Consider the following 25662-nt stretch of genomic DNA (forward strand, 5'->3'; position numbering starts at 1 on the left):
GTGAAGCGGGAAACTAGGGCAGCCTTGTCTTTCGTCTCCGCTACCTCCGTTAGTGTTCCCGGAGAGGCACCCCGCGGGGTCTCGATCAGTGGCCATGGCTCGTTAGGCCATAGGTAGTACGTGCCGCATTGAGGGCATCGTGCCTTAGTGCTTGGGACCGCTCCGGGTATCCCGCAGTGGACGCACAGGCACCGGAGGTACTCATGGCTCTCCACCTCTTTTACCAGTTAGCCTCCTGGTAGCTGGTAAATCGTGGTGCTCAGTTCGGCCATAGTTCGCTCAGGGGTGGAACAGTTCAATTGCTCAGCTCCGCTCTCTGTGAATGTCAGACAGAAATGAAGCTCCTCGCTCTCACTTCCTGTCCCTCCCTTCTCTGGGGAAGGCTCTCCTGATTGGCTCTCCTTGTGCCCCCTCCCTCTGGTGGAAACAAGAGGCGGGGCACTCCTTCTTTCAGTGTGACGTGGCCTGGTTTGTTGGCCAGTCACAGCACAGGTGGGTGGGCTATAGGCTTTCGCGGGGATCTGGGTTTGGCGCCAAACCCCTGCACATCTCCCGCCACATTTCTCGTACAGTCTCTTTGCACGATTCACGTGCGCGCTCCAGGATTGGCGGGAATCGTCATTTTAGTTCTGCTGCTAACTGCTGGGCCGTGGATGGCGCATTTGTCACCATTTTGGATTCTCCTTTGCTCCGCGGAGCACATGTAGTGACGGCCGCCATCTTCGATGAGCCCACCATATGTAAATGTGCACTATTCTCAGTGTCTACGGTGTAACACGTTCCTAGACACTGACGGACCTCCACTGGCTCCTTAACACTCCCGAATGCTCTCTGCATGCTTTCTGACTGTGCCCACTGATATGATGTGGCATACCCCAGGCTAGGCAGAACTCCTTCTCTGTGCACTGTACTCGGTGACTGTGACTGCAAGTGCTCTGTGGTGCGTTTTATGTGGGTGCTGGCTAGTGTACCGGGCATCTCCCTAAGTACGGGCGTCCCTACTTTTGGCCACTCATAGTGCGGGCCCTGGGCCATGGTCCCTGGAAAGGTTAACAGGCTAACCCCCCCAGTTGCCTCACACTATCTGCCTCAAGGGACTAGAACAGCTATAGCTAGGCACCCATCTTACGACACCCTCTTAGGGCACCCAGGGCATACTGAGCGGGAGTCTACGCTCCCCTGACTACCCCTGGTATGACATGCCCTACTTTATCCAGCACTTGCACGGAGAGTGCACTTCACTCTTCCCGTTCTGCTTCGCTGAAAGCCTGTCCTGTTTCTGATCTCAGCAGCTCACCTCCAAATGTAACCCATATTCCCCCCCCCCTCCAGACACAGATAGCATATCTAGGTATAGTGAGGGCTGGCTACATGTGCTTTGGTGGTGCGTACCTGCCAGTAACAGGAGGGCCTGAGCTTCCCGTGGTGATGTTGGGGACACAGGACCAGGCTTCTGGGGTAGTTGCCTCCATTTCCTTAGTGATGCAGCGCCTCCATCCTCTATAACTTCCCAGGGATGTGGGTTAAGACCCTTATAGAAGAATAACCCTGGTCCCAGGGTGAATGCTCCAGAATCACACAGTCTTATGTAAAATCAGCAGTGTCTTTATTGTCTCTTATCTGGCACACAGCAACAGGTCATATGCCCAAGGCACTCCAAATGTACACCAGACCTCCTCCTCTTCTCCTCTCCTCCAGACTGTACTCCTGCAGGATGGTCTATGGGGGGGCCTCAATACCCCGATGCCCACCTCAGAGGGTATCCTCTGGGTGGGGGTAGATTCTCCCCCTCACCCCCTCACCCCCTCAGTAGGGTGAGGGGCATTGGTCCACTCTAGCTCTGCTCACTCTCCAAATTCATAGGACCGTAGCCTCTCTCTTCTGTTCCCAGGACAGTACTTCTCTCCTCCAACTCCCACATACTAGACCCTGTCCTCACAGGAACTGGCCACTAAATAGAGTCAGCCCCATCCCTCATAATGTCAGCAGGACCTCCCGTCTGTCTCATGCCTGCAGCAGAGTCAGGGGCCTGCATCTATCACTCAAGGCAGGGCGTGAAGGGGGAAAACCCATGATTACTACTGGCGCCTGCCCTTAACAGGACTTACCACAGTAGGAGAAAGATATATAGCCCGTTCTGTTTACAGGGGGCTACAACTATAAAAAAGGACACGTTTAAACCCATAGTATTCTGCAAATATTTTATACACTCCATGCAACAAAAAAAATGAAAAAAATAAGCAGATATCTGCTACTGCATAACAAACATTACAGGACTTGAATATATTCAAATGACGAACCAATTATTATTTTCCAACTTACGACTGGGTAGAGAATTTCTCCAGCAGTCTAGATTGATTCTTTTCAAACTGTTCCATTTCTGAGTTGAGTATTTCAAACCGTTGTTTCAAAGCGTCATACTGATCTGCAATAAAGTAAAATAAACATTTTAGGCTGTTAGATAAAACTTTAGGCAACCAGAAACTGGAGTTTAAAAGATTTTTTATTTATTTTATACTTTCTATTCCTAAAATTCAAAATAATCTTTCAAATTAAAATGTATATCTTATCCCTCCAGGCTGCCAACATTTCCCATTACCAGATATTTAAACGCACAGCCATGACTCATGGCTACTGTCAGACACCCACAATGTGACGGTGAGGGGGTAACCAGGCTCAACAATAAAGGTTAAGCCCATCTGCTTACCTCTGATCCATATATTGGGGTACGGGAGTGTCAGCTCTTGAGCCCAGTATTTGTCTATGCACTGTAAAAAATTATGCGACAATAAAGAATTTTCTGTGTTTTACCTTTTTAGGTGTGCCAGCAAGCAGAGATTGCTAGGCTATGAGTTTCAAGGGGGGTTTTATGGAGAAAGTCTTCTCAGAATGTGTCTAGGTAGCGGGGTTCCAGAGTTGCTGGAGACCCCAAAAATGTACCTGGGAATAAGGTCGGATTCTCAGATACATTGTGGCACATTGCTCCGGCAAAACTCCCCCTTGAAAATGCTTGCACAACTCAACGCTAGGATTCCCTGCTTCAGCACAGACCAGAAAGGTAAATGGGGCATAGGGATGTGTGGTATCCCTGAAACGGTAAAGGGGTCCCTAGTATAAGGGGAGGGGGTGTCCAGTTAATTCCCTGATCACCCAGAACCTGGTATACGGGTTCTGAGGGTACTCCGACCATGTATAAGGTTATAAGTAGTTTTTATATTTTTTGTATAGTGTGTGGGGAATATGGCTAGTAGGAACAAAAGTGCAAGATTCTTATTCTATTCCCCATAGCCATAGGACTTGAACATTTTATAAGTATATGTTTTATTAAGCAGTGTGTTTAAAGTGTATATGCTTGTGCACAGTATGTGACTTGGGGACTTCCAGGTCCATGGTTCCGAGAAACCATGTGGCTACAAAGCTTGGTGCCATCCAGTCAGCTTGGGTCCCAGACATGAAAGCCTCAGAGGTTGCCAAGGTGTGAAGGCCATTTGGGCAGCAGAGTAAGCCTCAAGTACTCATGTCCTGGGATAAATGGAAGTCATCGGACCACCATTTGCCCCAGCACAGACTTTGAGGAGCATAACTCAGCGGGTGGCTTCTGCCTGACAAGTGGCAGAGGTGCCAGGTTGGTGCATGCCCTTGTCATATTCTGAACCCATGCTTGCCCTGCTTAGATGGACTGGCAATGCTCTGATTGGCTGGTAGGATTTTTCCCACGCTCGGATTGGCTGTAGTATTTCATTAATGAACTCTGAAACACTATAAGAAACCCTCAGCCAATCAGGACACGAGATTCTCACAGATTCTAAGCACCAAGACAGCACCGGCAAATTTGAAATCACCAAAAGATGCTCAGAGAGAAATAGCAGTGAGCCGACTTCAGAAATTTGAGGTGGAGAAATTTGGAGTCCCAACATTTGCGCACAAATTCTCAAAACACCGAATGGTCGGGCTGGGATTGCAAGCCGAAAATAGTTCCAGGATGTTTGGAGCTACTGCTGCGACACACTTTATTCGAGCAAATACCCAGTATGTACCTGGCAGATACATGGAATGCGCCGCTCCTCACCTCTGACAAGCCCCGTTGCATTTGCCTTCCCAGCCTGGGTTCATGCCTGGCTGATGGGCGGCTGATCTGTTAAATGATAATGATTAAGATTTAATAGGCTGCAGTGCTTCGCGTGTCTACCAGATGGCATAAATTCATGAATTGTAATGCATTATATATATATATACTGTGCAGTATTGCAGCCAGCGGGAATAAAATGCTTCAATCCCTGCCTGGAAAATAACTCAATGCACTCGGGCAGAAAACAGTCACAAACCTCAATACACCCGGGTATACCCGAATTCGTGGGACTAGCCGAGCTCGAATAAAGTGTGTCGCCAGTGTAGGTCGTGGCTAAACTATTTCAGCAACTCCGGAGCGGATTCAGCGGTGGCATCAAGAACTTCAGACTTTATTTCTGTGCCATTTCACCTAGGAAAGTCCAGTTTTGTAGCCCAGACCCCCAGTAAGTGTATTTTCATCTGTATTTTGTAATCCACTTTGTGTATGTCTGTTTCAATGGAATAAATGATACCTTTAAAACTCACCTTAAAACACACATGCTTAAGGAAGCATATGAGTAGCTCGATGGCTGATAATTTACACCTCTTACATTAACCTTGGCCCCTTGCAGACGCACTTACCAGAATGCCTCCTACTATCCCCGTACATTCTTCCTACCAACCAATTAGATTGTAAGCTCTTCGGAGCAGAGACTCCTTTTCCCAAATGTTACATTTAAGTCTGAAGCACTTCTCCCCTTTGTGTTATTTTTATCTTATTATGTGTTATTTATATCTTATTATTTATATGATTGTAACTATTACTGCTGTGAAGCGCTATGTACATTAATGGCGCTATACAAATAAAGACATACATACATACAATTTGTTTTACTAATTTGTTTTGCTCAGGGAATGATCCCGGTAAAAGGTGTAAATACCTGGTCACCCGTGACAGGCTTATTTACTGGTGGCACGCGTGGGATCATTGAGCCCTATGTTTTAAAATTCTGATGGGTCCTCTAACAGAGAGAAACTCGTAGATTGCGAGCTCTCAAAACAAGTTGTAACGTACACACTTTTTACAAAGCTAAAGAAAGCACAGGTTCTCTCTGTCACTTAGATTAGTGCCACCAGGCGAAGAATGGACAGAATGAAACAGTACAATGTGGTGCTCAAATAGTCCAATATGGTTTATAGAACAGATATAGAGATAAATGTCCAGATACGCATGCGATGTCCTGAATGAATATTTGCAAATACTGAAATTGGTATGCACCTAGTGGTGTCCACGTGACTACCGCAGTTGATGGTGCACAGTTATGACCCAGATAGTAAAGTATAAATGGAAATGTCCGGCATAGACAGGGTACATAATAGGGCGATGTGGCCCATTACCTGTATACCTTGAAGGGACGTCCACTGTATCCCCGACGTGCATCCACGGGTGAGAAATCCACAGTCATGGAGGTAAATGGAGCACAGTCCAACGACATCCAGAGTAGGATAAAGCAAATGAGAAAAAATCCCAGGCCAACTCCAAAATAAGCAGATCAATGTATTAGCAAGCTAGTGCCAAAAACAGGGGCTTCACAAACGCACCTATGCGTTTCGTGCAAAGAGCACTTTATCAAGGTGTACAAGGCTCAACATAATCTGCATTTTTATACACACCTAGTTGATCCGCCTTACCGCCGAGGGTTACGTCATCGACGCGCGTCTGCAATGGACGTCGCATTGACGTAACGTACATTTTCATAGGCCGGGCGGGTCACGTGGAGCGCATTTTTTTCTAAAATAAACTTTATTAATAAAAAAACATAACAAACAATGAAAAAGATGTTAAAAACAAATTAAAACATAAACATTTGCATAATTACTGTCAGATATAGAATGCAAACTCCTGAGTCACAATCGTGGGCAGTATTTTGTGTGGAGAAAAAAGTTTGAGATCATACAAGTAGATGTTATAAAAAAATATATATGATAAGATCATATACAGAGTTATTAATAAGCTAGTATGATTGATATACTTTAATAGCACTGCTCATGATTGTGACAGGGATTGATAAAACCTTGTAGATCATGAAACACAATTTTTGTCTTATTTTCATGAACTACAAGGTTTTATCAATCCCTGTCACAATCATGAGCAGTGCTATTAAAGTATATATTTTTATAACAGCTACTTGTACTGCTGCGGCCGAGTTTATTCGAGCATTTGCCCGTTCTCGGCCGCAGCAGTAACCTGGCGCGCGCCGGAGGGTGCCGGGCGCGCGCCGAAGCAGCGGAGGAGCGCCCTCCGATCGGGGCGCTCTCCCTCCCACTGCCGGGTCCGCCGGGTCCCCCGGAACCCCCTGCCGCCGTCCCCCACATCGCGGGACACCAGGGCTCCCTCGGTGAGCCCTGGACGCGCGTGCAGGGGGCGCAGGCACCCGATGACGCGTGACCGCGCATCGGTGATGCGCGGCACGCTGAGGGAATGCGGCTAGCACGCCGGGGCATCCCCCGGCTTGCGGTGCTAGCCGTGCTGCAATAAAGTGTGTCGGTAGTGTATGTCTTTATTTATATAGCGCCATTAATGTACATAGCGCTTCACAGTAGTAATACACGTCGTAATCAAATAAATAACAGATAATATAAATAACAGAGAGAGTGTACCTGTTCCGGTTTGGAAGAGGTGTTTCAGCGGGCACCACGAGGCAGAAAAAACGTAGCAGATGCTGGACTGTGCTGTAAAGTGTTCCTTTATTGAAGCATAGTTAAAAAGAGGGGGGAAAAAGGATGTCCCTGCACCTCTAACGCGTTTCACCCAAGCATGGGCTTTTTCAAAGAGTAACACTACCCGTCTGCAGGCTACTGATATACCGGATGTGAACCGGAAGTGACGTCATACAGCGAATGGGCTGTGGGTATGCTGCGTGCTGTATGATAGACTGCCAGGCTCGTGGCTTGACGGCGCTCACACATAGCGCAAGTGCGCCACCTATGGTGCCTGTCAGCCACTGAGCCGACACCACACGCACAGCAAGCTGCATGATGGGATACTGAGTCCCAGCTGGATGACATTCACTCGGCACCCATGGGCTTCAGTGTCATGCGCAGTAGGGACTAAAAGGTTAAAAACAATTGAAAACAAACATTTGAGCAATCTACTTTTAAACATCATAGATAATACAATTCATATTATTAATCAAATATAAACCTTAATGAAATCTAAATATATACAAAAATAAATTTCATAATGTGTATATCATAATAGAAAGCAACAGATGAAAAAAATAAATGAAAAAAATAATGATAATTAAAATTAAAAACAAGTAATGGCAGGGGTAATGGGAATTTCCAATATCTAATTGATAATGGTGTAAAGCATACTTTTAGTACATTTATGTTGCTATTATTACAATTCGTAGTTAGAACAATTAGCTTGATCAGAACATACTCAGTTGCACTTTAGAGTTTTCATATATATAAATGCAATTGTATAAAATCAAATAACAAGACCAGCAAGACATTGCATAATTAGACATGCTGTTAATAATGATTTGATTCATCAATATGGTTAACCGAACCCACAAGTATGAACTTTGCAGATTTCATGATTAATGATATAAGTGGGGAAGGGAAGGGAGGGGAAGGGTGGGAAAAGAAAGGGGAGGGAAGGTAGGGGAGGAAAGGGAGAAAAGGGGGGGGAGGGGGGGAGGGGGAGGAGAGGGAGGGGGAAGGGGGGAGGAAGGAGGGGGAAAGGGCATAGAAATGAATTAAATATTGTCATATTTATAACAACATATTATAAACATATTGTAAACATATGGAATGGATTTAGTGAGCAAAAGATATATATATATATATATATGATGTTTGGCATTCCTCGTTGAACATAATATAAAAAAGGACCAAATAAAAGATATATCGATATTTTAAATAAATGCTAGGTACTTAACATTACAAATAGACAAAAATATTTATTTTGTCATTGTCATATTGGTTAGGATCACTTACTCAAAGGAGTGTATTAATGGGCCATATGGGCGAACTGCACGAACAGGAACACATATTTTACAGGGTTCCCTGTGGCAAGAGATAGATGGTTCTACAGAAAATGTTTTATCTCCCAATCCACGTTGATACCTCTAGGTGTCATGGTATCTAACGTGAAGATCCAGAACATCTCTTTTCTATTTAGAGTGTTCTGACGATCTCCACGTCGGACTGAGAGTGGAATGTGTTCTAGACCACTGAATGTAAGCTGGTCCAGATTTCCTTTAGGACATTCCATAAAATGTCGTGCCACAGGGAACCTCTGGTCTTTGTTCTTAATACTTCTAATGTGCTCCATTATTCGAAGTTTTAATGGTCGTATCGTACGCCCTTTATAGCCCATACCACAGCCACATGTCAAGAGATATATTACATGGTTGGTGTTGCACGTAATAAAACTCCTCAATTTGGTTTTGTTTTTGTTTATCTTTGACTGAATTGTTTTAATTGGTTTTGCATAGGAACAGACTTTGCAAAAGCCACATTTGTAAAAACCCATAGGAGGGACAAAGCATTTGTTTTTTGTATGTGGTTTTGTATACATACTTGGTGATATATAATTGGAGATGGTCTTAGCTTTTTTGAACACAAATTTGGGTAACTTTTCAATGTGTGGCTTAAGTTTATTATCCAATGACAAGATGTTCCAGTGTTTTGATATAATGGAGCGGATGTTATTTGCTTGGCGACTATGTTGTGTAATAAAATAGAGTGGCGTTGATTCTTTTTTACAATCTATTTTAATCTTTTTCTTCAACAGTTTGGTACGTGGGGTATGAAATGCATGATCAAAAGCTTCCTGTAGGTCCATTTTACAGTATCCCCTTTTGAAAAATCTCAAAGCCAATTCTTTAGATTGCTCTACAAATGAATCTTCTGTTGAGCAAATACATTTCAACCTTAGGAATTGTGCCTTCGGTATGCCTTCTATTAGAGGACGTGGGTGACCACTGTTGGCTTTTAGAAACGTATTTCTTGAATTTGGCTTTCTGTAGATGTCAGATTGAATAGATTGACATGAATCTACAGATAAAAGTAAATAAAGATACTCGATCTTCTTTTCATGATGTAAAAAAGTAAAATGTAGGTTGTAATCATTCCTATTTAACTGGTCCACAAATTCCGTCAGAGACCTAGTGTCACCTTCCCAAATCAAAAACAAATCGTCGATAAATCTCCGATAGAAAGTGATGTTATTACGGAAAGAATTAGTGTGACTGAAAATGTGTTTGTGCTCCCAATATCCCATGAATAAGTTTGCATAGGACGGTGCAAATGACGTGCCCATTGCGGTGCCTCGTGTCTGTAAATAATAAGTGTTGTCAAAGAGAAAATAGTTGTGTGTGAGTAAAAATAAAATAGATTCTAAAATAAATGTGACTTGTGCTGGTGATAACAGTGATTGATTAAGAAAATGTTGTGCTGCTGCGATACCTTGTGAGTGATCAATAATTGTGTAAAGGGATGTTACATCTAAAGTGACCCATAGATAGTTAGGGGACCAAGTGAATTTAAACAGTGAATTTAATAAGTCAGTAGAATCCTGTAGGTATGACGGAAGTTTGTGGACCAGTGGTTGCAAAAAAATATCGATGTATCTGGATAATCCATCTCCCAAAGATCCAATACTGGATATAATTGGTCGCCCAGGAGCGTCGACCAAAGATTTATGGATCTTTGGGAGATGGTGAAAAATGGGGATTACCGGATTTTGAACGGACAGGAAGCTTCTTTCCTTTTCGCTTAACACTTGTAAAATTACACCGAAGTCAAGGATGTTGTTTAGCTGTTTTGCAAAAACATCAGTTGGGTCAGATTTGAGGGTTTTATATGATTTTATGTCATGTAATTGTTTTAGAGCTTCTGATCGATATTTAACACTACTTTGTACAACAATTGCACCCCCCTTGTCGGCATTTTTTATGACCAAATTTTTGTTGGTCATCAAGCTTTGAATACTCAGCTTGTCATTTTTGGACATATTGTTGCCGGCATGGGGGGTGAACTTGTAACCTTTTTCTAATAGTAGTAAGTCTCTCTCGACTAGTTTCTCGAACGTGGCTATGTGTGGGCCTTTGATGTGAGAGGGATAGAAGGTTGAGCGTGTCTTTAAGCCTGAGTCTCTAGAACCTACCAGGAAGGAGGACACTGATGTCTCCTCCTCCTCTGTAGTCTGTTCATCTAGAAGACTGTTCATGTCTTGAAGGGTACATAGCTCGGTGAATGATGTTAAACCGTCATTTGTTGACTCAGAATCCTGAAACATAACAAGGGTAGAATTAGTTACATCATCAGTTATAATCGCATCATCTTTATGAAAAAACTTTTTCAACACTAGTTTTCTAATGAAACATTGTAAATCTATTATAGTATTGAACAACCTAAAGTTTTCCATGGGAGCGAAATTCAGTCCTTTGTTTAGTAAAGACAGTTCATTCACAGAAAGAGGTATCCCAGAGATGTTAATGACATTATTTTCAGAGCTCATGTATATTTTTTTTCTTTTTGAGACTGCGCCCTCGTCCCTTGGAGCGCCTAGTCCTTGGTCGTTTTTTGATTGGGAAAACAATGATGGTGTAGATCTTTGCTCACTTTTGGATCCATGTCCATATTCTGAATCATGATCACTGCTATATTCACCTTGATTGGGTGTATGTCTGGTGGAAAAAGACACTCCATGTGACCGGTAATCACTATCAGAGGCGTCTGAAAAACTTGATTGGTCTCCTGTTCTCTTTTTAAGTATAGAGGGTTTAGAAGTAGATTTCTCTTTGGAACCTTGTACATGGTGTTGACTTTTTTGATTTGTTTTTTTAGCTTTATTGGGAGCGTTGGGATTCCTTATTGGACGAGGGCCACGCTCATAGTCCAAGCGATCCCTATCAAACTTAATTTGTTTCTTCTCCATAATTTCTTTATCAAGTTTGGAGATATTTTGATATAACAAATTATCATTTGTGGCGAAGTTTGGCAAATCTTCAAACTTGTCCAGTTGGTTTTGGAGTTTTTTAATATTTTCCACCAACAAATTCTTTTCAGTTGTTTTAGTATGTATGATAAGCTCCATTAGGTGAAGTGAGCATGAATCTAATATTTTGGTCCACTTTTCTTCAAAGTCTCTACTAATGAAACCAAATGACGGTGTTTTCTTTATTCTTAATCCTCTAGGGATACGTTTGGTTAATACAGTACGTAGTTTTCCAGAGATGTTATCTCCCACCATAGCTTAATTTTCTGACTCAATAGCTTTTCTAATGTCACAAAAAATAATGATAGGTTCATTTTGTCATCACATGTAATGTCTTTAGAGTCATTGAAAATAAACGCAGCTTGTCTGGAGCGTCTTGCGTTATCAGAGCAAAGTGCAACATATGGTGTTGGTTTTGCATTCATATCGCAAATATCCTCATTCTCTGAAGAAGCCATAGTATCCAGTATGGTATTGAATTGATGTTAGGTAATGATTAATTACACTTGGATCAAATTGTATTTTATACAGGAATTGTATGTATAATAATCCTTTCTTTGGTATAGTATTATGTGTTCTATAGTCCATAAATGGAAAAAATCCCCATAACTTTTAATCTAGGCTGGAAAAGGTATAATTAACAAATATATGAATTTAGTTTATTTAATGAAAAAAATCCAAAAAATCACAAAAATGAAAATATATATATATATAAAATGTAGCAGTCACAGTCCAGAAAAAATGTGTAATAATCACAGTATAAAGGTTCATTCATGATATGTGGGTGCTCGAGCCACTGGTTTGAAGTATTCCATAGGACAAAAATGTATGGGGTAAGTGGCCCCAGTTAACCAGTGCTACAGAGCATATGTGACCCACAATGATTCTAAAATAATGTTTTTAACTGCGTTTTAAACCGGATCACTTGGTGTGGTATTGCATGCTTGAGGCTATATGCATTGAACCCCTATATGGCACCAGGTATAACAGGGATGTGCGGAGTTGTAAGTGGGGAGTGTTTAAACCCCCCCTTGACCTCTGCAGTTTCCCTGAATTGAATAATCTTGTATGCCTGGGGTGGCTCTCATTTAAGCAGCAGTTTTACTCACATGTGGTGTGAACGCCGGTTCTGTGTGCTCCATAGCTGACAAGAAATGCAGAGAGAGTGTACCTGTTCCGGTTTGGAAGAGGTGTTTCAGCGGGCACCACGAGGCAGAAAAAACGTAGCAGATGCTGGACTGTGCTGTAAAGTATTCCTTTATTGAAGCATAGTTAAAAAGAGGGGGGAAAAAGGATGCCCCTGCACCTCTAACGCGTTTCACCCAAGCATGGGCTTTTTCAAAGAGTAACACTACCCGTCTGCAGGCTACTGATATACCGGATGTGAACCGGAAGTGACATCATACAGCGAATGGGCTGTGGGTATGCTGCGTGCTGTATGATAGACTGCCAGGCTTGTGGCTTGACGGCGCTCACACATAGCGCAAGTGCGCCACCTATGGTGCCTGTCAGCCAGTGAGCCGACACCACACGCACAGCAAGCTGCATGATGGGATACTGAGTCCCAGCTGGATGACATTCACTCGGCACCCATCGGCTTCAGTGTCATGCGCAGTAGGGACTAAAAGGTTAAAAACAATTGAAAACAAACATTTGAGCAATCTACTTTTAAACATCATAGATAATACAATTCATATTATTAATCAAATATAAACCTTAATGAAATCTAAATATATACAAAAATAAATTTCATAATGTGTATATCATAATAGAAAGCAACAAATGAAAAAAATAAATGAAAACAATAATGATAATTAAAATTAAAAACAAGTAATGGCAGGGGTAATGGGAATTTCCAATATCTAATTGATAATGGTGTAAAGCATACTTTTAGTACATTTATGTACATTTATGGCCAGGGGGGAAGGGGGAGGGGGAGGAGAGGGAGGGGGAAGGGGGGGGGGGAGGAAGGAGGGGGAAAGGGCATAGAAATGAATTAAATATTGTCATATTTATAACAACATATTATAAACATTAAGCTATGGTGGGAGATAACATCTCTGGAAAACTACGTATTAACCAAACGTATCCCTAGAGGATTAAGAATAAAGAAAACACCGTCATTTGGTTTCATTAGTAGAGACTTTGAAGAAAAGTGGACCAAAATATTAGATTCATGCTCACTTCACCTAATGGAGCTTATCATACATACTAAAACAACTGAAAAGAATTTGTTGGTGGAAAATATTAAAAAACTCCAAAACCAACTGGACAAGCTTGAAGATTTGCCAAACTTCGCCACAAATGATAATTTGTTATATCAAAATATCTCCAAACTTGACTTCCGGTGGTGACGTCACACCACATGCCAGCCTAATTCGGAGCTCCCTATTCCCCTCCATGAAAAGGTGCTAGAACGAGCACAAAAACCACTCCAAAACCCACCAAAACGAGAGGGCACTAAGAGCTAAGATCAAGGATGGCTAAGCAACAAAAAAAGGGACCCGTGCAGAGTGTCTCCGCTTATTTCACGCCGTCGAAGCGCCCGGGAGATCAGGAGGAGCTGAGCCAAGATGGCGCCGACCCCAGCGTGGCAAGCACTCCCGCCCGCGAGCAACAGATCCCGAAGAACATCACAGCTAGCCATCTGATTACTAAAGACTTTTTGGAGGACTATATGTCCCAAATGTTCTCCAAACTCAGAAAAGATGTCAGCCAAGACTTTAATAGTGCTATAAATAAAATGAAAAAGGATATCACCGAAATCTCCCAAAGAACAGAATCTCTGGAGATCAGGGTGGAGGAAGTAGAAGCGGTACAGTCCTCGGCCGAGGACGAGATTAACCGCCTTAACCAGGAGATAAACCGCCTAAAAGATGGATTAGAGGACCAAGAGAACCGGGACCGACGTCAGAACTTAAGGTTCCGGAACATCCCTGAGTCGGTTCCCGCAGAAGCCCTCACATCTTACCTTCAGGATCTCTTCCAGCACCTGGTACCAGATCTAAAAAAGGAAGATATGGAGCTAGACCGAGCCCATAGAGCCCTCGGTCCAAGACGAGAAGACCCAAAGAGACGCAGAGACGTCATCGCTCGCTTTCACTCATACACCACCAAGGAGAAAATAATAACAAAAAGCAGAGGAATGAACCAAATTCCGTTCCAAGGCGAGCAGATTCAAATATACAACGACTTATCCAGAATAACTATCCTCCGTCGTCAAGAACTTAAGCCGCTGACCCAGCACCTGCAAAACCACAATGTGCGCTATAGATGGGGCTTCCCCTTTAAACTTAGCGTTCTTGCTAAGGGCAAGCTCCATTCTATCGCCCACATCGATGACGCACCTGGTTTCCTGCGACTCCTGGACCTACCACCCATCCAGAGACGAGGCAGAGATGAGGATGAAGAGGAAGCCAATCTACCCCCACATCAGCGCGGTTCCAGGTCCTCAGAACGCCTAGCCCAGCAGAAGACGTCCAAGACCCCGTCCGGATCCTAAAGAGGAAAAGACAACAGCACAAGACAAGCCGTGCTGCCACCCAGCCCAGCTGAGATGACATCGCCAGAACGCTCGGGACAGTAACACTGCCCTCCTTACCTGATCCCCTCAGGCTTTCACCAACACAACTCCACGAGACCTGAAGAAAGAATCCCGTCCCTCCCCCACCCCCACACTCTCCCCCACCTCCCCCCCCCCACATCCCCCAAACAGCTCCAGGTTACACGCAAGCACTGTAGCCCCTTTCCCCCTCCCCCCCTGCCCCACCCCCATCCCACCCCCCCACGCAATCCCCCCCTCCCCGACACCACGAACGCACCAACACCCCCGCCCCTCCCTCTCCCCCCAGCAGAACACTACCCCGATACAAAACCTCACCGCTGAGCTTCCCATAAGCTCACCCTAGCCCCGCCCCCCCGTCCTCCCTCCTTTCCCCTCTGCTACGAGTCCAAAAGCAGGCATCCCCCCCCCATGTCCCCTACTTACCTTAACAGGAGACCCGGGGAGCAGGACATGCAGAGGGGAAGGACGGAGCCCATTCAGGGACACAGCGGAAGAAGGGTAAAGTAAAGCAAAATAAATAAATAAACTATCACTAACAAATAAAAATAAGGGGATGCAGCTCCACAGTGCTAGCCCTGCGGAGTCCCAGACCCCAAAGAGCACTCCCCAGACCCCCCCTCCCCTCCAACCCACGCTACCTCAGCAATGCCCCCCCCCCGCCACTGTTCTCCCACTCCCGCGCCAGCCGACTACCCAGTGCACCCCCCTGCCTCACCCTCCCCCCCACCCCACCACCCCCTCATCGCCACAGACCCAGCTACATGCACAACACATAGAGAGTAATCGAACGCTCCTTTCGCCTCGCCCACACTCCCTCCCCCCCCTTCACCGCCCCAGACAACGTCCATCCCCTATCAGAATCAAGTACCCCAAAGATTCCTGCCCCCCCCCCCACCCTTACCTCCCCCACCCCCTCCCCTTCTCTCTCTCCCCCCGCACTGGCTCTAACCCCCCCATCTCCCCCTCTGAGAATACACAGACGCTGGAGAAACTCCGGTCCCCCCCCCTACTCACCCGGAGGGCAAAAACAGGAGTCCAGCCGGTGAAAGAACAGAGGAGAACGAACAGCACCCAGCACCAGTCTATGAGTCTGCCGGGTACAGTAAAACTAAAATGAACAATATATACCAGACTTGTCCATGTGAGGGCGCTCTCCCATTAGATTCCAGATTCGGACTTACAGTCAAAAGAACCTCATAGATATAATGTCGCCTAAGCTCTCTCATAATAAATGTTCCCCCCTCTTTTTTCTGCTACCATCTCCCTCCCCTCCTCCCCCCTCCCCTCCTTCTTCCCTCCTCCCCCCCACCCTCCCCCCTCTCCTACCCCCCTTCCCCCGCCCCCCCCCACGCATACGAACTCAACAGACGCTCCACCCCTTCCCCCCCCCCCCTCCTTTGCACCTCCCCACCCCCCACTTACCCCCCCCCATATGAAACAAGGAGCCAGGTACAAAACGACAAAATGAAGAACAGGAGGGGAGTCATTATGTAAAGAGGTCCTCCTCTCTCTCTCACTATTACTAGGATGTTAAACAAATGTACTATACTGTTGAAAATGTTATGTGAATATGCATCCCCTGGTGTTTCCCCCCCCCCTCCCAACCCCCCCATCCCCTGCCCTAGCACCCCTCCTGCTCCCCCCCTCCCCCCCTATAATCAGCTATCTAGCGAACTAAGTGACTACATAAGTCCAACCCAGGTAAACATATACAGAGCCTCAGAGTAAGAAGGTCAAAGAGTCATCTCAGGTCCTAAGTATACCAGGACCAACTTAGATAAGGGTAAGACCCTTATTGCCACTAGAAAAAGAGAAACTACCCCTGCCCACGCCCTCAAGTAGTGGTCCCCCCCCTTCACAGAATGGAGGGTCTTGGGACTAACACAGTGCTCCGAGACAGGCCCATGTCTCCGGAAGTCCCTCCAGGGGCACCTCGCCCCACTTCCTTTTCCACGAAAGTGTCAAAGGCTATTCTTTGTAGGCCTACCCAAGGCCCACCCAGTTTTCCCCCCCCTTATGTGTGTCCCTCCCCTACTACCCCTACCCACAGCGCAAACCCTCCCTCCGCGACCCCCTCTACCGAGGGTTCAGGTCTACCCGTCGCCCCCCGGTTCCGAACTCCTGACATGGGAAAAATAGGAGTCACAGGGCCCAGTGCCCTGAAAACACCATAAGAAAAACAATGGCCTCCATTAAACTAATTTCAATCAACGCCAAAGGCCTTAACTCTGCAAAAAAAAGGAAACTAGTCCTGACAGATCTCAAAAGATCCCAAGGCGATATAGTCCTAATACAGGAAACCCATTTTAACACCCAGACGCCCCCCAACACATTTAAAAGTGTATTCCCCCAGGCATACTACGCCTCCTCCCCTAGCAAAAAAAGAGGAGTAGCTATCCTCATCAGGGCTGGAGTCCCATTTGTTTTGACAAAATCACGCCAAGACCCCGAAGGACGCTCGCTCATACTCCAGGGCACCTTAGCAGGGTCCCCGATCACAATTGTCAATGTATACGCCCCTAATACCAATCAAACTCAATTCCTGACCAAATAGTGAGGAAAATTTAAACTAAAAGCATGTGATCAGCGCTCAAACCTATATAACTATACCTAAATATTAACTAAAATAACCAGGTGCTTAACAATAATAAAATGAATATTTAAAGTGTCCCCTATAAGGAAAAATCTAATGTGAATTCCTCACAGCCTGTTGTGGCAGGTTGGGGAATGGCTGCCTTGGGAATATAACAACCCTATCCACAAGGGCTGTATAACATACACAGAGAGATAACAAATGACACAGATAAAACACAGACAATAATTCCCTGGCGCACTATCAGATAATAAACCTGACGAATCGGAGTAGTCCCATGAATCAAAAGATGGTATAAAGAAGATCCACAGTCCACAATGTCCCGTTCTTTTACACAGAATGCTGGTCTGAAAATACAAATAAAACAACCATTGCGCAGTACCCTATGGTCAGTATTCCAAGACCCCACCGTTGCTATCTACTTACTTAAAAATAGATAAGAATGGGCCTCAAAAGGTTTCTTTAAGTCCCCCCACGATTGGCTCCGACTGATTCCTGCTGCTGGTATCACGCTTTACACTTCCAGCATCAGCATCACCATACCGATTGGGAACAGAAAGGGGCACCAATAGTATAGCACTATAACATTTATTGTTAAAAAATGACAAGCATAAAAACATGCACTCACATGCGAGAATGCCCTATGCGTGTCCTACAACGTGCCGTCCGCTTCACATGGGAGGATGTCGAGGGATTGCAGGGGGAGGCTGGAGCCGGCGTGGGTCCCCGCTTCGTGGCCGCGACTCGGAGCGCCTAGTCCCTCCTCCGATGACGTTCCCCGTCAATCAACCTCCTTTCCTTCCACAGGGTCTGCACGTTGCAGCACGTTCAACAGGCTCCACCCTACGCGCGTTTCGTGACTCTGACGTCACTTCTTCAGGGGTAATGGAGCTGTGCGGGCACTTGAGGTATTTTATACCCTTGTGCAAAGCTGACAGGGAGTTCCCATTAGTTGAATGTCTGATTGGGAACTCCTGTTGATTGTCCACTTGTTGGCTGATACCTGGCAATTCGTGTGTTTAGCAGGTTTAACCACTTCATGCCTGGACAGCCAATTGCACTAGATGATTACATTCTAGCATGCTGTAAAATACTTTACACAAAATTGTTTAATACATCAGTATCATAAAAACCATAATAAAACTCTATAAATTGTAGAAATAAAAAGTAATTAGCAACCCTGTGGCTTACTATTTACTATTTACTAAAATGGGAAGATCATTATATTTGGGTCACGTGTGACGTGACGTCTCTGTATACCGTCATAAATCATGACCTGGGTATCAGAGCAGTCAGTAGGGTGTTAAATCAAGATGATAGTCTAGAACAGGGATTTCGAGATTTTATAATAGAAGGGATACGGTATATACTTACACATAATTTCTTCAGCTATGACAACAGCCACTACCTCCAGATATGTGGCACTGCCATGGGTACAAGGTTCGCCCCTAGTTATGCTAACATCTTTATGGGCATGTGGGAGGATGAATACATCCATTCCGGCGGCCCATTTGGGGCGGGCCTTGTACTATGGAAACGCTATATAGACGACGTGCTATGTATCTGGGGTGGAGGTGTTGAGGAACTTGGGGAGTTCCAAAAATACTTAAATAACAACAATATGAACTTAAAATTCACCTTCAACATCAGCCCCACAAGTATAGACTTTTTAGATCTTACATTGTTAATAGAGCGAGGGTCTATTCAAACTAAGACCTTTTATAAAAAAGTAGATGCCAATACATACCTTTTGGCGTCTAGCCATCACAACCATAGATGGATTAACAATATTCCCAAGGGCCAGTTCCTAAGAACTAAAAGAAATTGCTCTCAACCAGAAATATTTGAGATGCAGGCCAATGACCTTAAGGATAAATTTATCCAGAGGGAATATAATCCTAATATGGTTGAGAAGGCCTTAGAAAGTGTAAAGGACATAGATAGAAATGACCTTATCAGTATGGACAAAAAGAAATTAAAACAAGTAGAGGGTGTAGAGTTCATCCCCTTTATAACCAAGTTTAATGGGATGTCAAACAAAATAACACAAATAATTAGGAAGCATTGGAGTATTCTCCAGGGGGATGCTATACTTAAAACAATACTACCTAAACACCCCCAGATAGTGTTTAAAAGGGCCAATAATCTAAAGCTTCAACTGTCCCCGAGCTGTCCGTTCAATTCCGTAAAAACACAAAGTACAACATGGCTTAAGGAATTGGACGGATTCTTTACATGTGACAAATGTATTGGCTGTAGGTACAGCAGTAAATGCAAACATTTTCAATCCAATGTTACAGGTGTCAGATTTCCCATCAAATCGTTCATTTCCTGCAAGACTCCTTTTGTGGTCTACCTGTTGGAGTGCCCTTGTGGACTACAATATGTAGGGCGAACAGGTAGACCATTGAAACGACGTCTTGCAGAACATGTTTATAATATAAAAAGGGGTCTGGAGACACATAGCGTCTCCAGTCACTTTAAAAATAAGCATGGACAAAATCCGGAAGGGTTAATCTGTAAAGGGATTGACTGCCCCAAGCAGAATTGGAGGGGGGGTGATAAAATCAATCTTATATCCAGACGCGAAAGCTACTGGATATATACCCTCAAAACCTTAACCCCGAGAGGATTAAACATCGAATTTGACCTGGCAGCATTTTTGAGGGACAGTTAGGTCTGTAACTGCTGATGTTGAATATTGCATAACCAGGTTATCTGTTTTTGTTTTTTTGCTATGCAAATAATCTCTTTCCACCTCTGGGTCCTTTATGCTGTTAGCAACAGTGATCAATACAAATAGCTATCTCGCACATTGAATAATAAGCCACAGGGTTGCTAATTACTTTTTATTTCTACAATTTATAGAGTTTTATTATGGTTTTTATGATACTGATGTATTAAATAATTTTGTGTAAAGTATTTTACAGCATGCTAGAATGTAATCATCTAGTGCAATTGGCTGTCCAGGCATGAAGTGGTTAAACCTGCTAAACACACGAATTGCCAGGTATCAGCCAACAAGTGGACAATCAACAGGAGTTCCCAATCAGACATTCAACTAATGGGAACTCCCTGTCAGCTTTGCACAAGGGTATAAAATACCTCAAGTGCCCTCACAGCTCCATTACCCCTGAAGAAGTGACGTCAGAGTCACGAAACGCGCGTAGGGTGGAGCCTGTTGAACGTGCTGCAACGTGCAGACCCTGTGGAAGGAAAGGAGGTTGATTGACGGGGAACGTCATCGGAGGAGGGACTAGGCGCTCCGAGTCGCGGCCACGAAGCGGGGACCCACGCCGGCTCCAGCCTCCCCCTGCAATCCCTCGACATCCTCCCATGTGAAGCGGACGGCACGTTGTAGGACACGCATAGGGCATTCTCGCATGTGAGTGCATGTTTTTATGCTTGTCATTTTTTAACAATAAATGTTATAGTGCTATACTATTGGTGCCCCTTTCTGTTCCCAATCGGTATGGTGATGCTGATGCTGGAAGTGTAAAGCGTGATACCAGCAGCAGGAATCAGCCGGAGCCAATCGTGGGGGGACTTAAAGAAACCTTTTGAGGCCCATTCTTATCTATTTTTAAGTAAGTAGATAGCAACGGTGGGGTCTTGGAATACTGACCATAGGGTACTGCGCAATGGTTGTTTTATTTGTATTTTCAGACCAGCATTCTGTGTAAAAGAACGGGACATTGTGGACTGTGGATCTTCTTTATACCATCTTTTGATTCATGGGACTACTCCGATTCGCCAGGGAATTATTGTCTGTGTTTTATCTGTGTCATTTGTTATCTCTCAATTCCTGACCAACCTACTAGAAACCCTAGACCAACAATCCCTGTCCTCTCTGATCATTGGAGGAGACTTTAATATGGTAGCCTCATTCAAAAATGATAAATCCGGCCCTGGCCAAACAAGCCCAGACCACACACTCTCCCCGAGCAGCGCCCAGGCCCAGAAAAAAGATAAGAAATTCCGTGATATTATGGAAAATTACTCACTGATCGATATATGGAGGGCTCAGCACCAGGGCCAGAGGGACTATAATTTTTTCTCCACCCCTCATCAGTCCTATTCGAGGATCGATTATTTTCTGGGCACCAGCAACGTCTTCCAGGCCTCCTCCCAGTCCAACATCGGACCGATCACATGGTCCGACCACGCACCTATTGATCTCTTATTATCCCTCCCATTTGTCAAACATGCCCAATATAAATGGAAGCTCAATGACTCCCTGCTTAACTGCCCCGACACCGAGACTTCAATTCGCCAAAAACTGATATCCTTCTTTAGGTATAACAAAGGTACTGCCTCAACCCCAGCTATGCTATGGGAGGCGCATAAAGCTACTATCAGAGGAGACTTAATTTCCGTGGCCTCACACAAAAAAAAGCAAAAACTTAAACTCCAAAAAGAGCTCACAGGAAAAATCTCCCAGTTAGAAGCCCAACACAGAATCTCAACCTCCACGAAGACACTAAAGCAACTAACTCTAGCCAGAGCTGCCCTCAAACACACACAGCTAGAGGAAGTTGAAAAAGCCCTCAGATGGTCTAAACAAAATTACTTTGACAAAGGCAACAAAGCCGACAAGCTCCTGGCCTCAAAGTTAAGGGGTGCCAGAGCAAAAGCCCAGATCGCAAAAATCCAGACAGATAAAGGACAGGTCACATATCTAGAGAAGGAGATAACACGAGAGTTCGCGAAATTTTACTCAGACCTGTATAATCTTCATCCCCCAGACCAGGACCCAGTTAATATCACTAAAACAACCCAATACCTGGAGCAGTGTAGCCTCCCCACACTCACCCCCGAAGAGACAGAGAGCTTGAACAAAGCAATAACTCAAGAGGAACTGTCCCAAGCCATACAATCTCTCAAGATAGCAAAAACCCCGGGCCCAGATGGCTTTTCTAATAGCTACTATAAATTGTTCCTACCTATTTTATCCCCCTACCTCCTTCAAATGTATAACTCGTTCCTACAGGGAGAGCCGATACCCTCTACTATCACAGCAGCAAACTTAGCAATTATTCACAAAGAGGGTAGAGACCCTCTCCTCTGCGGGAATTATAGGCCTATATCCCTGCTGAATACCGATCTCAAAATCTACAGTAAGATCCTGGCAAACAGGCTAAACCCAATTCTCCCTAGACTCATACATGTAGATCAAGTAGGTTTTGTGTCCGGAAGACAGGCCTCCGACAACACACGTAAAATAGTGGATATAATAGACCACGTGCATCTCTCTGGGACCAGGGCAATGATTCTAAGCCTCGACGCTGAAAAAGCATTCGACAGGATCAAGTGGTCCTTCCTAGACCAGACCATGCTGAGGTTTGGATTCTCAGGACCTTTCCTGGAAGGAGTGAGTGCTCTTTACCATAACCCAACAGCATATGTCAAACTGGCAGGTGGGTTCTCGGATCCAATAAAGATCAGAAATGGGACCAGACAAGGCTGCCCACTCTCCCCTCTATTATTCGCCCTAACTATAGAGCCCCTAGCAGCTAAGATCAGGGACGAACCCAACATAAAAGGTATTCAAATTGGAGATAGAGAACACAAAATTTCGCTGTTTGCAGACGATGTAATCTTGACCCTCGCGACCCCCCATACCTCCCTCCCTAACCTTCAACGACACCTGACTCAATTTGGCCAAGTATCTGACTACAAAGTAAACATGGACAAATCTGAGGCCCTAAATTTATCCCTCCCCCCCAGGACTGGAGCCTTATACAAGCCAACTATAAATATCGCTGGAGCTCCACCCACATTAAATACTTAGGTGTCAAAATCTCTAATTCCTACAGCTCCCTATATCAATATAACTACCCCCCTCTTTTTAACCAGATCAAAAAAGACCTAGAGATCTGGAAAAAACACCAAATCTCGTGGTTTGGGAGAATGACGGCAGTAAAAATGAACGTTCTCCCAAGACTGTTATATAATTTCCAAACCCTTCCAATACCGGTCCCACAAACAGCGCTTAAAATCATGCAGTCTCTAATTCTCCAATTTATTTGGAACGACAAAAGGCCCAGAGTCCCTCGGTCAGTGATGTTCTCGTCTAGAGAAAGAGGAGGTGTGGGGGTCCCCGACCTTGCAAAATATTACATCGCAGCACAGCTGAAGCAGGCTGTAGTTTGGAATTGCGACCCGGCCCTAGCTTCATGGTTAGAGATAGAGTCTCACTACGCCTACCCCCTCTCCTTCCAAATGGCAATGTGGCCCACTGGCAGCAGAGGGGCTAAACCACCAAGGTTTGCCCTGGGAGCAATGAGATGCACGTGGGAGGTATGGCTTAAATGTAGAGGGAAGTACGGTCTGGTAGCATACCCCTCACAGCTCACTCCCATCTTCGGGAACCCCAAATTCCCTCCAGGGTGTTCCCCAAGTCAATTTGACCAATTTCAGGGTCACAACATTAGGATGGTGGCCGATCTGCTGCAGAAAGATGAGATCGCTACTTATCAGGTGATAAGGGATAAATACGAGATACAGGGCCTCCACCTATTTAAATACCTGCAAGTGAGACACTTTCTTTTATCCCTCTCACCAACCTCCAAATTTCCTAAACTAACCAGATTTGAAACCCTCTGTGCCAAAACATCCTACCAAAAAGGCCTGATCTCTCAAATATATAAAGGATTAGAGCCCCCCTCTAGCCCACCCAACCATCGATATATGCAACGATGGTCCGAGGAATTGGGCCTCTCAATAGATCCGGAGGATTGGGAGGAGATCTGGGAGCAAGCCTCTAAAACCTCAATTTGCACAACAATAAAAGAAAACATATACAAAATCCTATTCCAATGGTACCTGACCCCCGCTAGGCTGAGCCAGATCTACCCAGGCGCAGTTGATCTGTGCTGGAGGGGATGTGGTCAAAAGGGGGACATGGCCCACATTTGGTGGTCATGTCCGGAGATTGAGAAATTCTGGGCCATGATCCAGAGGCTCATACGCGAGGTCACGGGACTAACCCTACCCTTGGACCCAATGACCCTGGTGCTGAACAAACCTGTTAATGACCTCCCTCCACCGATGTCCAGACTTATAACGGCCATATTGACGGCGGCTAGGTGTTCCATCGCTGCCGCTTGGAAGCAGACAAAATCCCCCTCTAGAACCACTGTCACTAGAAGAATCAACGAAGTTATGACGATGGAGAAACTGACCGCCCTGCTCCAAAAGAAAATACCCCAATTTCTAAATACCTGGGACCCGTGGCTAACAAAATAAACATACTCATATGCAGTCGCGGAGGTAGGAGCGCGCCACCCCTCCCCCCTCTCTCCTAGGTTCCCCCCCCCTTCCCCCCCGCACCCCTGTATGTCTTCCCCCCTCCCCCCCCCTCTTCCCCCTCCCCTCCATATCCCCACACCCAAGAAAATGGAAAATGTTAAAGGGTCACTTTCAGATTGTTAAAAACACCACTGTCATGGGATCATGACACCCCTGTATGTACTGTTTGACATGATTGTGCCCAATAAAAAAATTGAGATAAAAAAAAATATCTCCAAACTTGATAAAGAAATTATGGAGAAGAAACAAATTAAGTTTGATAGGGATCACTTGGACTATGAGCGTGGCCAAATTTACATCTGGCAAAAACCCCCTCGTCCAATAAGGAATCCCAACGCTCCCAATAAAGCTAAAAAAACAAATCAAAAAAGTCAACACCATGTACAAGGTTCCAAAGAGAAATCTACTTCTAAACCCTCTATACTTAAAAAGAGAACAGGAGACCAATCAAGTTTTTCAGACGCCTCTGATAGTGATTACCGGTCACATGGAGTGTCTTTTTCCACCAGACATACACCCAATCAAGGTGAATATAGCAGTGATCATGATTCAGAATATGGACATGGATCCAAAAGTGAGCAAAGATCTACACCATCATTGTTTTCCCAATCAAAAAACGACCAAGGACTAGGCGCTCCAAGGGATGAGGGCGCAGTCTCAAAAAGAAAAAAAATATACATGAGCTCTGAAAATAATGTCATTAACATCTCTGGGATACCTCTTTCTGTGAATGAACTGTCTTTACTAAACAAAGGACTGAATTTCGCTCCCATGGAAAACTTTAGGTTGTTCAATACTATAATAGATTTACAATGTTTCATTAGAAAACTAGTGTTGAAAAAGTTTTTTCATAAAGATGATGCGATTATAACTGATGATGTAACTAATTCTACCCTTGTTATGTTTCAGGATTCTGAGTCAACAAATGACGGTTTAACATCATTCACCGAGCTATGTACCCTTCAAGACATGAACAGTCTTCTAGATGAACAGACTACAGAGGAGGAGGAGACATCAGTGTCCTCCTTCCTGGTAGGTTCTAGAGACTCAGGCTTAAAGACACGCTCAACCTTCTATCCCTCTCACATCAAGGCCCCACACATAGCCACGTTCGAGAAACTAGTCGAGAGA

The 25662-nt window shown here is 44.7% G+C and overlaps 1 protein-coding gene across 2 annotated transcripts in view; it reads right to left on the reverse strand.

The window, feature by feature from the left end:
• The window catches only part of LOC142469173 (uncharacterized), a 176299-nt gene that overhangs the window by 44688 nt on the left and 105949 nt on the right, over positions 1–25662 (reverse strand). For both annotated transcript variants that reach the window (XM_075576137.1, XM_075576138.1), the window contains one exon: positions 2323–2425. In XM_075576137.1, coding sequence (XP_075432252.1) covers positions 2323–2425 — 103 coding nt within the window. The remainder of the gene's footprint in view (positions 1–2322; positions 2426–25662) is intronic.

The sequence above is a fragment of the Ascaphus truei genome, chromosome 18 (assembly GCF_040206685.1).
Source record: "Ascaphus truei isolate aAscTru1 chromosome 18, aAscTru1.hap1, whole genome shotgun sequence".
Taxonomy (NCBI): Eukaryota; Metazoa; Chordata; class Amphibia; order Anura; family Ascaphidae; genus Ascaphus; species Ascaphus truei.